Source organism: Limulus polyphemus, unplaced genomic scaffold (genome assembly GCF_000517525.1).
Source record: "Limulus polyphemus unplaced genomic scaffold, Limulus_polyphemus-2.1.2 Scaffold1500, whole genome shotgun sequence".
NCBI classification, from domain to species: domain Eukaryota; kingdom Metazoa; phylum Arthropoda; class Merostomata; order Xiphosura; family Limulidae; genus Limulus; species Limulus polyphemus.
The window spans coordinates 9,508-25,191 of NW_013667110.1; the positions used below are offsets into that span (position 1 = coordinate 9,508).

The window sequence follows — 15,684 nt, forward strand, 5'->3', positions numbered from 1 at the left end:
TAACTTCAGTGGATTCACATCGGACATTAGTACTTTTACGAAAACATTACTTAACGTTATCGGTGGGAAAAAAATTGGCGTGAGATCAGTGAGAACTATAGAGCTAACTAGCTCCCTATTAAGTGAATTGTACCTACGTCAACTCGAAATTAACTCATTCATTGTGAACCCTCGATATGACATCAAGGAAGTTCCAGACTAGAAAGAAGACTTTATATTGTTTGTAAGTATGTAAAACTTTTGTATATAAATCATTGTTTGTAATAACTACTTGTAATACAAAGAAATTTCTTCTTGATAGAATGAGGTTTCCGTTTAAGAGCACCAACTATCCTGTCCACTAACAGAATGAGACTTCTGGTTAATGATGGGAAACACTTTGTTGACAAAGTAATGTTTTTGGTTAATAGTATGAAACATTCTGTTGCCAAAAATTATATCACTGATTGAAGATATGAATATGGCACCACAAACGACATGTTAAGCACCTATATACCTGCTTCACAGCAAATTCCATACCATGCAGCAGTGCAAGGCCGGTATGGATAGACTTATAGCTAGCAGCATTCATCACACCTTATCCCGAGGAAACATTCGTATAGATTTTTAAACAATGTAGAGTTAACGGACACAATTGAAAGAAAGGAATCTTCACTATTTTCTATGGAAGCAGAAAAACTCTGAAAGCAGAGCGTTTAGGACAGCATTGAACTCTGAGAACACAATCTTGTGTAGAATATGGTGTAAAGTATACGTACAAAACAAATGGAACTGGATATACCCTCGCCTACTGTTAACAAAACAATAAATAAGAACTTCAAATTTATCAAGTTTCCAGCCTTACTCCAGAAATTAAAGGTGGTCGAAGGAACTGGACCATAAAGATACAATTCAACCACTTACCTAACAAGTCTCCTGAGGTAGCGTTAATGGATTTTTACTTTTGTTTTGCTTGAATACAGTCTTGGAAGCTTACGTTCACTTACAATACAGATTGTTTCTAAAGCTTTTGATTAACACCAACATTTTTCTCATCCTAAAAACATGTCATATCATCATATGTAACATGAACTATATTAAAATGGCAACCTTAAAACCATAGTTGAGGCAGCTGTTTTATATGTGTATAATTTCTATGATATCTTACCAAAATTCTCCATCGTTGCGTATGCGCATGCTAAGCATTTCTTTATCCCTCTCAGGAAGCTTATCCCATTCCCAGGATCTGTCACTCCACGTTCCATTCCATTCCCCTTTACCCCAAGGGTTCCTCAGGCGAACAAGTGGAATGTCACCATTATAAGTCCTCACCTAATAAACACGAATGCATGTCTTATTATATTTCAAAAATGCTTTCATTTCTTATGTGATTAAAGATACCTTGAAAATTCATTTTACAGTGCATGTGTAGTACATTTTTTAGGAACGTTTAGACAATGTATTTGAGTCTTTTGTTTCGTAAGTCTTCCTGTTTTTAGTTTGATTATGAGATAACATTTTAAGCTTCATTATCTCTTTCTTTTCCATCGTTGCAAATTCTGGCCATTTTTTGTACATCTCCTTCAGGATTCTTTCCTTGTCATAATTTAAAAAAATATATATTATTCTTTTTCGCCAATTTTCAAAATAAAAGGCCTTTACTTATATTTCATAATAGTATAAATATATACTATGTTATTATTGGGCTTAGGATTCTTCTACAGTAGGTGTCTGTGACTTGTTAGCGATAAATACAACGATAAATAAACAGCACGAACTTCACTTGTTTTCAAAATAATATATATATATATATTCAAAACAAATTAAACGTATGTACAATAATTTTTTTCAACATTATAGAGATTACAGGTGTATCATAAATACTATATATATATATAGTTTGTTTGTTTGTTTGTAATTAAGCACAAAACTATACAATGGCCTATCTGTGCTCTGCCCACCACGGATATCGAAACCCGGATTCTAGCGTTGTAAGTCCACAGACATATCGCTGTGACACTGGGGGCATATATATAGTTATCTCCTTCTTGTCAAAAGTCCACTTAGACCTATTCAATTGCTTTAGAATTTCAGTTGACAAGCCGAACTATCTTCTCTATTACTATCGCACTAGTATTCTGTGTGTGATTCACTTATGTAGACTGTCATGATATAAAAGACTATTTAGTTTAGATGTTATTGACTGATTTTTTTGTGTATGAACATTTTATTATTGTTTAGTTTTTGTTATAATAAAAGTTAAAAGCAGACGATTGTAGGAGGTTTTGTTAATAATTCATTGATGATGAGACTATTGAACGTCGTGTGCAATACACTGATGTCGAGAATAGAAGGCGGACAGACGATTAGGTGATAAAGATATAAGTAGCGTGATACGAACGGGAAGCAGCAGACAGACAATAGCAGAAGAAAGTATATTTACAAAAGGAAAAGGTAACTACCGTCGAAGTGATAGGCATAACGTTTAACATATTAGAGTAAGTCTAACAGTAGAAACGGAGATAAGAAAAATGATTTATTCCGTCAAAGCGAAATTCTAAAGTTATTGATTCAGCCAAAGTGCACTTTGACAAAAGAAACAAAAGATATTCAGAAGAAAGAAGACCAAACGATTATGGTAACTCGCGCCACAATTATATATTTACGAGCTCATATTGTTTTTTCTAGACCAGACATTGCTTAAATCATTACTTTAGCGTCTATTTTAAGTTTCTAGAAAAGTATTCAAATAATGAGATTAGAGATCAACAGATGAAAAAGTTTATTTGTACTTTCTCATTAACAGACCTGTATTCACGAAGCTAAAACAAAATAATAAACAAACAAACAAACTAAAACATCCTCAATGACCTGTAGTTAACTCTCAGGGTTAAAGTGAAACTGGTATACAATAATTAATTATACTTGCATTCCAGATCTGTGTTGTAAGTCATGAAGGTTCATCTTAACATACATGGTTTGTTTTTAAAGCAAAGCCACATTGAGCTATCTGCTGTGTTCACCGCGAGAAATCGAACCCCGGATTTAGCTTTGTAAGTCTGTATCGGGGGACAACATACATCGATAAATGTGGCACTTTCTTTATTAAAAAAATTGGTTTTAACTTACAACTTTACAGAAGAAATTACTTTTGATGTTTTATTAGGTAAGTTTAGCTATTTCACGAATATATTGTGCATAAGCACGTCATTTCGATAATCGAACAAATTGTACACCAGGCTGTTGATTTTAGGAACAAATTCATACGTCACGATGTTTGGGATGTTCTTTACTCTAGTTTTATTTACTTTTATGCAACTAATTGATCATTCTGAATTCATAAGCAGCCAAATTGTATAAGTTTTTATTTTCTTTCTATCAACTCCAAAATTACGAATTTCGATGAGAAAGAAACTTGATATCTACACTATATGTAATGAGTTACAGGACACTCCAAACTCCATGGACAGGAATCATAAGTCACCTATACAAGCAGCTTGGACTTATTTTGTTCTTGTTCAGGGTTACTGAAGAGCACTAGATTTCTCTGAAACTAGTCTAAATTAGTTACAGGTGGTTAATTTCAAAAACTCTAATATCCCTGAAATTTTCAATATTAGTGTTGAGTGAAATACTTTATTTCATGTGTATGGCATAATAGGTCACCCAATGAGTGTTCGGTCAAACATAGTATGACAGAATACTGTACCTAGAAATGTCCACTCTTTTGTATCTACCAGTGTAATAATCGGTAAACACAATAGCTAAAATATAAAGTAACAGTTACAATATTACTTTGTGTATACGTACCCTTGCTATGCCTGTAACACTATAAGCATGGTGGGTACATAAACCATTTCGAAGTCTCAGAGAGTTGCGATGATCCTGTAGGAAGAATAAAGTTATAATTTTGTCTACTTAAACTAATATTTTTGCTCTAACTTTTGCATTAAGGTTCTCAGAAAAACTAAAACATCATATAGTGCATATACGATTACCGTTTAGTGATTTGATACATCATCTTTCTGATTATTATTCTGAAAGTCCGTCATCTGTTTACCTTATGTACTATATTTATGATGAAATACCTCGTCCTGACGTGCAATACACGCGTGACATGCTCTACACACACGTAACTTGCTGCACCGAGATGAGCAATACATGTGTGACATAATGTGCCCTGTCCTGCTACACACGCTTAACATGATCCTCCCTGACGTGTCATACACGCTGCGCCATAACTTGCGACAAGTGCGTAACATTCTGTGCCTTGGCATGCTACACACACATGAGATGCTGCGTCGTAACCTGCTACAAGTGCGCAATATTCTGTGCCTTAGCGTGCTACACACACATGAGATGCTGCGTCGTAACCTGCTACAAGTTCGTAACATTCTGTGTCTTTGCGTGATACACACACGTGAGATGCTGCGTCGTAACCTGCTACAAGTGCGTAATATTCTGTGCCTTAGCGTGCTACACACACATGAGATGCTGCGTCGTAACCTGCTACAAGTGCGCAATATTCTGTGCCTTAGCGTGATACACACACGTGAGATGCTGCGTCGTAACCTGCTACAAGTGCGTAACATTCTGTGTCTTTGCGTGATACACACACGTGAGATGCTGCGCCATAACCTGCTATAAGTGCGTAATATTCTGTGCCTTAGCGTGCTACACACACGTGAGATGCTGCGCCATAACCTGCTACAAGTGCGTAACATTCTATCCCTTGGCGTGCTACACACGCGTGACACGCTGCGCCATAACCTGCTACAAGTATGCAACATTCTGTGTCTTGGCGTGCTACACACGCGTGGCACGCTGCGCCATACCCTGCTACAAGTGCGTAACATTCTGTGCTTTGGCGTGCTACACACACGCGAGATGCTGCTCTATAACCTGCTACAAGTGCGTAATATTCTGTGCCTTAGCGTGCTACACACACGTGAGATGCTGCGCCATAACTTGCTACAAGTGCGTAACATTCTATGCCTTGGCGTGCTACACACACGTGAGAGGCTGTATCCTACAACTCTAAAGCTCCAGTGCCTAAAGTAAAAAGTAAATACGTTTATGTTTGTAGTTTGGTGTTATTTAATTAAGCAGTGCTTTTCAAGTGTACAATTTGCATACATAAATAAATTATTGTAAGGTTGAAACATACTTTTTTAAATATATTGTATTTTTAATACACCTATTCAACACCAGATACAAGAGGTAAAAATTCATGCATACATTGTTTTGAAAAACAAGTACATATATTCATTCTAGGCTACAACAAAATTCTATATAATAGCTTTACTGAAATATACGCACTGATAAATATGAAGAACGCAGATGTTTTATTTTCATTATTAGTTTTGAGAGAATCTTGTAACAATATGGTAGAATTATTGCTAAAATTCAGGGCTCGATCCATGCAGTAGGAATAGCGCATGCTGTAAAGCTTTGTGCTTAATAACAACTAAACAAAAATGTCAAAGACGACTTCTAAATTTAAGCGCACGCATGCCTTTAGTAAGTGTTGGCTGCTATAACTTACCTGCAATAAGAACCTGAACATAAGTCACTAAAAAGAAAAAATCCTACTTATATAAGAAACATTTTTTTAATGGGGTTACATATTAATATAAAATAATTTATGAAATAACCAAGTAGCCTGAAATGTTGTTATTCTAAAGAAAAAATAACATGTTTGGATCAATATAAAAACGTATTTTGTGTCACAATCGATTATAACTAAAGTCTCTTAGCGACGATATTAACATATTTCATTTCACATTATTATTCAGAGATGGCGCCAAAAACATCAATTAAATGTACAGATTGTCGATGAGTCACTTTCTTATAACGTGATTTATACGGTATTCTATCTCGGTATGCTGCTAAGCTACCAATCAATAACGGAAAGTTTAGTAAGATTTGCTTAGCATAGTGCCCCCCCCCCTCCAGTGGCACAGCGATATGTCTGCGGACTTATACCGCTAGAAACCGGGTTCCGATACCAGTGGTGGGCAGAGCACAGATAGCCCATCGTGTAGCTTTATGCTTAACTACAAACAAACTTAGCATAGTAGTAATTAAATCTGACCACAACTGAAAGAGAATAACAAAAAATGTTTTGAAAACAAAATGCTTTATTCAAGTTCAATTGATTCAATATTGAATCAAGTTGTACAATATGATGATTTCTAGAATAAAAGGCAATATCAACAAGTACTTTTCTTTGTATGACCAGCTCGTTATATTTGTGGTTATTGGGCGAAGGTGTAGCTAGGCATGCGCATTATACGCACGTGTGTATAGTTTTTAAAAGTATGCTGGGCATGGATAAGCGAATAGCTTCATTAAACAAAGACAAGGCAAAAACATTCTTAACACCAGGAGAATTCTTTGTGAAAACTAGCTTTGCTCGGAACAATATTCAATCTTTAACTCAACCAGAACTTCCCAGAATGTTGTGTCATTCATATCAATAGAGAAGTTCTCTTAACAGAAAAAGGAAACCAGAGATTCCATCTTTTGTGTCATCCCATATAACCAATATGGCGGAAAGCTTAACACTCATTCAACAAATTATACAGCAAACACGTCAGATATGATGGCTACAAAAGTTTTGGGCTTCAGTCTCCAAGTGTAGGAGAGAAAATGGGGCACATCCGATTCGTCTAGAACATGTAACTAATTTTAGTCATGTAAACTAAAATAAATTATATGAAGAAAGTTGCGTTCATCTATCTATCCTTAATGTTGAACCAATTAAAATATAAATTATAAACAACATTTACTAGCTAGATGATACCAGAGGATGGCATGTGGCATAGATATATTTCGTTATATCTAAAAGTCAAAATAAATAAAATAGTACAATAATATATTCATATGAACATACCCTTTGACACCGAAATCCAATAATAAAACCTCTTAATATCTAAATAAAAAGTCTAAAGGTTGACTGGCTGATCTACTTGTTTTCATCACTATTAGATCGCGACAGTGAAGGCAAAAGTCCGCTTTCAACTCCTTGGTCGACTAGTAACTAAGGTTTCAGTGTTCAGTGCTGCTCATGTCTTAGGTTTAAAAAGCAAAATATTACCACTATGTCTGTACAATATGTATCCAGGCAACTGTATATGTGTCCAAACTCTTTTGAAACTCATACTTTTGGGCTTTAAATTTTACCCATACTCTCTTTCCTGCTGGAATGAATTGACATTGCAATTAAGCTATGTGTTTAATACGGTCTTTTCCAAATTGTATGCTACCCAACCTATTGCTGAGGTAACTCTGGTTTGTTGATGCCATCCTCCAATGAAATTTCAAACATTTTCCTGGTCACTGGCAACTCCAACCAGTGAATGGGATTGAAAACATTGATTGTTCATATTCTGGATGCCCTATAGCGAGCGACCTTCATACTACGATGTAAAATGATCAGGCCTTACATCACCATGGATAAAATCAGTAGAAAGAGACTAGTCAGCAGCTTGGGATGCCTCAGAATGCAGTTCATCTGCTTGTTTTAAATAAAAACTTCTTGGATGCAGTTGAGAATATCACTTCCAGGACAGGAACATGGCTGCAGTCTAGCAACCATCTCATCCTATAAACCACAATCCTTTCTTCATTTTGTAAATGAGATTTCCATATGAACACAGTTCAAACTTAGAATTGACAAGAGTTCAAAGCAGCACAGAAAAATCCGATCAAACTACTCTACAAAAATAAATCTGGATTGCAATCAGTGGCTTATTTAACGTCGGTGTAATCGGAGCAACTCACCGACGGGCTCCTCATATTGCGGGTCCCCAAAGCAATGAAAAATAAATAAATAGATAAACTTATAAATTTCAATACCTGTAGCTGATCAGTACAGATGGACCTCCCAAGAAAATTGCACCGAGTAGTTTGAAATGTTTAAAACGCCTCTGATCGCAGCATCGAAATTGATCGTAAAAACTCTGTGATATTCTATGCACATTTAAAACCAATAAGCACGTTATTTAGTGGTATTATAAGTAACTACAATTAAAAAACACAAAATGTGAAATTAACAAAGCTCTTTAATATACGTTGAAAAGAATGCAGCCCATGAACTTCTAGACTGAAGTGCAGTACTAACAAGTACTTTTTGTAATCTTTACTCATTCAGTAAAATAAGAAGATTAAGAGTTAGAGTTCAGTGTAGTACTCCCACACTAATTTAAAGTTCCAGCAGTAGTTTAATTGAAGCCATTCGATTTAGTTCAGGATTATTTGTGCTTATTATCAAAATCTATTTAATCCTCAGTTCCCTTTCATAACTGGTTGAAATAAGCCTCACACAAATCAAATGGCTATCGCTGGAACTTTAAATTAATGTACAACGAGAAGAAGACAACTTCATTAAACGAAGGCAACACGAAAATCTGCTCAACACCGGAAGAATTTTGAATGAGAACAAGTTTACTTAGAACTATATTTAATCCTAAGCTTCACTATAACATCCTAGAATTTTGTGTAATCCACGTCATCATGCAAAGCCAATTAATAGGAAAGAAAAAAAAAACATTTTACAGCATCTCAAAATTTACATGTGATCAAGATACTAGACAATCCGCTGAAACCTTCTACATAACTTATTCAAGAAGCAGATCACGTGTGAAGGATGGACAAATCCTGGATAGGAGCTTCCAAGGAGTCTGGTTCAAGGTTGAGCACATTCTAATAAAACTTTCATCTAACTACAGAACCTCGTACTAAAAGTTTGAAAAATTGTACTAATAAAGATATATTAATACATCAAGTTATATAAGAGTTTAGTTTATGATATTTACTCATCACATTTATTCATTTATTTCCAAGCATTTTATCAAGCCATTAAAAATGAAAGCCATTAAAAGCTTGTATCCATCAAATTTATGCAGAAGTAACAAAATGTATAATTATAATAACAATTTTCCCGTAGTTTAAATCATTACAATATACATTGTTTGATCTTCTAAATTTACCATTAGAATACCTTGATAACGAACATTGTTTTTAGCAATAGTGTTCAGATATTAGTAGGATGTATTGTCACTGTTCTTAACTAGTCTTCTTTATTCGGCATTTGTGTTCATGAAATTAAATATTACAATGAGTTTTCGAACATGTTTTTAGCAATAGTGTTCAGATATTAGTAGGATGTATTGTCACTGTTCTTAACTAGTCTTCTTTATTCGGCATTTGTGTTCATGAAATTAAATATTACAATGAGTTTTCGAACATGTTTTTAGCAACTAAGAGCAAAATCATTTAAAGATCAAAATATGAGGTTTGTTGGTTCGTTTAGCACAAAGCTACACAATGGGTTGTCTTTGCTCCGCCCCACAATGGGTATAGAAACCCGAGTTTTAGTGTTGTAAGCACGCAGATTTACCGCCGAGCCGCTGGAAGAGGAAGGCAAAATTGGTTGGTTGTTGTTAAGTGTAAAACTACACAATAAGCTATCTACGTTCTGCTTACCACAGGTATCGAAACTTGATTTATAGAATCGTAAGCCTGCAAACTTACCGCTAAGATACTAGAAAGCAGGAGGGACAAAACACAAGGTATATTATACTTAGTACATCTAATGTATTTCCCCTTAAAGATAAAAAATCAAAAAGTTCAGTAGTTTCAGTGCTTAATTTTGTTTGTTTGTTTATTTTTAGTTAAGCACAGAGTTACACAATCGCTATCTGTACTGTGCCCATCACGAGTATCGAAACCCGGACTTTAGCGTTATAAGACTTCAGACTTACAGCTGACCCACGGTGTGTGTCAGGTGGATGCTTCAGTGCTTCAATCCGCCAAATATTTGTAAGCATCATGCAATATACAGAAATGTTGCACAGTAAATACATAAAGATATTACTGATGTAATGTAAACATCGCTATTCATCTTATTGAAACCCTTTTTGTTTGTTTTTTGCTACGCTAAATTAAAATGTGCACTTGGTAAAAATTAGTCTATGTAGAAATAGGGAAAGAAAACAGATTGTAAATTATACTAATTATTGTCTTATGAAGCAAAAAAAAAGATGGCAGAATGTTCTAAATTATACTAATTATTGTCTTATGAAACAATAAAAGATGGCAGATGTTCTATCTTGTAAACTCACAAACACACATACTGTTTGAATAGACACAGCTAACATTGTTGAGCGCGGAACAGCACTGTTGACCATCTGGTAGACGACGTGTTGGTTGTGTTCGGCCAGCTGGAAACTTTGAGCAATTCCTCCAGTGAGATCTTGCAATACTCTTCCTGTCTGACCCCTCTGTAAGCGTTCGTAGCTTCCGTAGAACCTAAACGTAAACATCATAACTAGAAGATTTAGAACGAGAACTTCCTGTTTGAATACGAACAGCCATTATTTTATGTTTCGGTTGGGTGAGATACCTTTACTTTTGATTATACTGGTCGTTTTACTGTTCAAAACATAACAATTCTAATTAAAGTGATATATTTCCTCATGTATGTCTTATTATCATATTATGTGAACCAGTAATTTGTGTAGAAACTCCTTGAGAAATGAAAATAATGAGAACCATTTTGAAAATTTTTGCTCTTTTTGCTTTTTTTTTTAAAACTCAGATATACTCACAGGAAGAAGACTGTACAGTAAGAAAGAAAGAAAGAAAAGAAACGGAACGTACAAATAATGAAGAAAAAATTGGGTAGGATGAGTAGTAATTTGGGATGAAATAGAATATGGAAAACATGAAGACAAAAGTTGCATAGAAGTTGCAATTATAGAGTGTTGCATATCTATCATGCTCCTGAATTCTGGCTTTTGTTGGTGTATTTATTTATATGTATTGGATGTGTATTTCACAATAAATGTTGAAAATGACATTTTTTATGCTCTCCGTTCGGTATTAACGTCGATCACACTGCATTGTCTCGTTCGATGCATAGCCTTTGTATATATTTTCAGAGAGTTAGGGAGTTTGTTTGTTTGTAGTTAAGCATAAAGCTACACCACGGGTATCGAAACCAGGTTTTTAGCGTTGTAACTCCGCAGCCATACCGCTGTAACACTGGGGGGTCTTTCAAAGAGACCTCTAGCATAGAGTAAAATGGCTGTATTTTTCTTCCAGCTTATTCTTGGTGTATATCTACTCTATTTTCTTCCAGCTTATTCTTGGTGTATATCTACTCTATTTTCTTCCAGCTTATTCTTGGTGTATATCTACTCTATTTTCTTCCAGCTTATTCTTGGTGTATATCTACTCTATTTTCTTCCAGATTATTATAGGTGTATATCTACTCTATTTTCTTCCAGCTTATTCTTGGTGTATATCTACTCTATTTTCTTCCAGCTTATTCTTGGTGTATATCTACTCTATTTTCTTCTTTTTCAAATGTTAAGGGTGACCATTTTCAAGGAAGGTTGTAGTAATGTGTTATTATCTCTTCTTCTTGACATATTCTGTATTATAAATCTTCTCCAGTCTCGAGGCTAGCTAGTCTATGAAGCTTGTAGTTACACAGTTATGGTAGTTTGATTTATAGTCGAAGTATCTATCCGTATCTGTGGGCTTCCTGTAAACACCTGTAGCATATGAAATATATACCTTGGAAACTGTTACTTTTAGGAATGGGAAGTTGTTCTTCTATTGTGAATTGAATCGATGAATATTGTCTGTTCAGGTGGTTCATGAATTCTGGACTCACCCCTATTACCAGACATTCCTAACCTTTACATGGAACATTTCGAAAATAACGCTCTTAAAACAGCTGCTCGAAGATCTAGCTAGGCTTTGGACTAGATATGTTCATCATACATCCGTAATAAAGCCACACACTACAGACAAAATCCAAGAATTCAGAAGCCTCTTAAAAATACAACATCCAACAATACATATACATTCGAACGAGAGGAGAACACCCTTATCTTTGCTAATAAGAAGACCCAAAAACGAAGCTCGCTCCATCTGTAACACGTAGTACTTCACAGGACGTTCGGGAAGATAGTAGCAGGTTGTCATTTGAAACACAGAATGGGAACTAATTAGTATATAGTAATAAAACAAACTACTAATTGAACTTCTGTTAAAATATAGGCTTCTAACGAAGACAATGATTGACATATGACGGCCACAAGCATTTAAATGTAGTGCTACTTCTTTGTTAAATCAAACTAACATTATTTACTTGTTTTTAAAACCAACTTGAATGCACCCTTGATTTTTTGACAAACTAAACAAGTGTACTACTCTTACTTTGCATACGCTTTTTCTAGCAAAGCTATCCAAAACTCCGTAGGATCAGCCGAATGCAAATAGTTAAGGCGCCCTCTGTAGGTTGGAAGTCGATCGTCTACTATTATTTCTACCCATTCTCCAAACTTCCAAAATCGGAAGCGGAAGATGCCGCAGTATCCTTGTCCGAAGCTTTGATCCGAGGGTACTACTCGGTCAAGGAACTTGGGAGTCAACGTGAGACAAGATATGGCTGCAAGTAGACAGCTGTCGCCTGAAACAAACAAATCATGAATAAAAAAAACATAAACCTCTCAAAGTTTACGAAAACAAACAATAAAACTAACTGTTAAGGATATATATAAATATTAAATTCTTTCAACCTTTTCAATACACACTTTGTAATGTTTGTTGATAACATAAATGACACTGTAATGAAGATTTCTCAAATAAATGATGATGATTATCTCTAAAACAACTAACAAGTTATAACACTGGTTTGATTTACTCTGGGTCAACTCATGGTGTAATGAAACAATAGAAATTACAGCGTGTATATATTTCGATGCACACAGATAGAGAGAAATTAATAACTGTGTAAACTCGTTAAGAGACTCTCTAAACTTTTATGTTGTTCAGTGGAGTTAGTATTAAAGTGTTATATTACAGACAAATAGATATGAGTTTGGCAAGTTTAAAGATGGGGATACACAGGTCTTTAGGCACGTTAGTTTCTCTGTTACTTGGTAAAGAAAGTGTGGGCATTGAGTTATATCCGGGGATGTTAAAATACGTAAAATAATACGGTGTTCTGAACGGAGTTTATTATAGAACATCAAGATAAAACATATTAATTACCAAAATCTCCTTGTTCAATATCACATCGTGAGTCACCATCAGACACAAACTTAGGCCTTGTACAGATTTCCTAAAAGTTCAACAAAAATGTTTATTTTAGCAAAAACATACTTTGAGTGTATTCAAATTTACCATTAGAAAATTGACCCAAGATTATTCTAAGTTATTTCACACGAAGTAATTGGTCTCAAATATTGAAAGGAGTAAACATTCTAAACGTTTCGTTAGTTCAAAAGAGATACGACATTTTTATTATTCTTTGCTTAACACATCGCTTGTAAGAGGAAAAGAACAAAAGCCTGGAGAATAAAACAGTATTCGTCAGAAAATATACAGTATTTATATATAAAAACTTACACAAAGACAGTCACACACGATGACATACATATTTAGTAATGGAAATGATTATGCAAGCAGTGAATGAATTAGTATAAAATGCAAATATTGCGGGGTTGATCCCTTTCTATTGTATCAAAATAAGCAGTACCAGAGTACAGTCACATTTCATAGTTAATACTATAATTTGCTGTGATCTAATCAGCATAATACCAATAAATGCAACGTTAAAGTTTTGGCTAGTACAGAATAGATACTCCTTATACGTAAACATTAATAATTTTAGGCATCATATACCATTTCATAGTTGGACAAATCTTTATTTTTCATGCTTTTAAATGTTTTAGTAATGGTCTTACTATATATTTTAGAATGTATTCAGTTGCTTTGTTGAATCTTGGAATTAAGAGAATGAGAGGGTATCGAGTAGAGAATTTTGGTCAATGAATAACAAAGTTCAAACAGTAAAGTTCATTGTTTTTGAATCTATCTTCGCTGAAAACAGAAATATAAGGGACGTGGAAAGAAATGAATTCTCTGAACGCTTCGTTTAGGTCTGAGTTTTGTCTAGGAAAAGAGAAATATGAAGTCTAAAATGAAATGAGAAGTCTAAACAGTGAACAAGTATTACAACTATTTAAAAATGAATTCTAATAATGTTTTAGTACAGCATGCTAGTAAAATCATTTCTTTAACAACAAACTCAAGAAAATTTGGTTAAAACTTAGGTTTAACATTACGAGTGTTTAATACATAGCTGAATTTTAAGGCCCAACAGTCGGCAAAAGACTGTACTTTTAGTTACCACGAAACATTGTTTTTACAGAATTCGCTCATTTATTTCTGTTATCAGCATTTTATTTTTCTTCCTTCGAGAGTTAGTTTTATATTTTCTCCTTTATAAAAGCTAACAGTTCAGAGTAATAATTTACTTCTAATAAATGATAGAAGCTATTTAACATATTTTAACACATTTATTTATGATGTAGCATTATACTTCAAGTTTCTAACTTGTCTGAATTTTAACGTTTTCTAGAGTCAGTGGACAGGTTGTAATTATCCATCGATTACGGTCTGGAAACAGACGCACTCGTTTCGTACCAGTTATAAAAATTAAAACAGTTCTTTTCTACTCAGCACTCACATAAGGCCTCATCCATGTTATCTGAGTGGACGAGGCTTTATTCTTGCCGAAAAGAATTCTGTTGGTTGGAGGAAAGTCAAAATCTTCGAACAGGTGTCCTTGCTCCCGACAGAGCCGCCTGAAGTAGTGGTAGTCATACGAAGCGGTCCCGAGGGCGTCGGCGTTCTGAAACCTCTTCTGGGAAATGATTACCGAATCGGGTTTTTCGGCTTTATCCCCAAATGTCTGACCCATAGTGATAGATGTTTGTGATTGCTTCCCAAAGGGTGAGGGGTACTCCAGGCTACTCCTCTGCCTAGCCCACCACCCCTGTAAATTATGTGTGGAAGCCTCACTTTGATGAACTTCACAGATCCTAAAAAGTAAATGCATAAATACGTGATTTTACTAGTTCATACATCAAAGCTATAAGAAACAGTATACATCCACATAACATGTAGCTGCGTTTTCTTAAAGTGGCCTGTTAAATCTACAATAATAAAAAAAAACCTATTAAAAGCGTTATCAACGATATGATTTCTATAAAGAATGTTTCTATTATTCTATAAGTATATACTTGTATCCAGAACTGTTATGCGGTGTGTACATCGTGAACAAAAATAGACAACATAGTGTTAAAACATAGAAGCCGATATAGTAAAAGTATTTTAAAGTCTGAAGTTGGAAGAATGACTTGTTGAAGTAGAGTTTTATGTTTTAAACATACCAAATATTTTAAAAACTGTAATAGTATAATAGCAGCTAGCCGCTGTTTCGCTAAAATTATCAATTTATCACGTTAGAAAAGTATCAATTGCTGGAATAGATCTTCAAGTTAATTACAACGAAAATACTAAAAACTTCTCATATTTCTTCTAGTAACGCTTGAAAGTAATTTTTCAACCAGTCGGAAAGGTTTCGAACGTTGCCACCTTCAGAGTTCTCAACTTGTGATTTGACAACCGTCATTTTTATTGTAACTGTTTTATTCTAGAAGCTCGAAGAGGTACAGAGTAGCAAGAGAATTGGTTATATTAAATATGCAGCATTGGTTTAGAATAGTTTCCAGTTAATATACAACTCTTCATAGGATGTTTATTTTTTATTAAGTGAGCGAACAACTGGTTGTACAGTGCGTAGTTGTTCAACAATAGCACTGTACGACCAGTTGTTCA

The 15,684-nt window shown here is 34.6% G+C and overlaps 1 protein-coding gene across 1 annotated transcript in view; it reads right to left on the reverse strand.

Moving 5' to 3' along the window:
- LOC106463847 (calpain-9-like) overlaps nucleotides 1-15,684 on the reverse strand; it is a gene marked incomplete at its 3' end in the record, with an annotated part of 49,321 nt that overhangs the window by 9,020 nt on the left and 24,617 nt on the right. The window contains exons 2-7 of the mRNA XM_022391465.1: nucleotides 14,531-14,885; nucleotides 13,051-13,120; nucleotides 12,214-12,466; nucleotides 10,119-10,293; nucleotides 3,790-3,864; nucleotides 1,148-1,311 (exon numbers count right to left, since the gene is read on the reverse strand). Coding sequence (XP_022247173.1) covers nucleotides 1,148-1,311; nucleotides 3,790-3,864; nucleotides 10,119-10,293; nucleotides 12,214-12,466; nucleotides 13,051-13,120; nucleotides 14,531-14,764 — 971 coding nt within the window. The remainder of the gene's footprint in view (nucleotides 1-1,147; nucleotides 1,312-3,789; nucleotides 3,865-10,118; nucleotides 10,294-12,213; nucleotides 12,467-13,050; nucleotides 13,121-14,530; nucleotides 14,886-15,684) is intronic.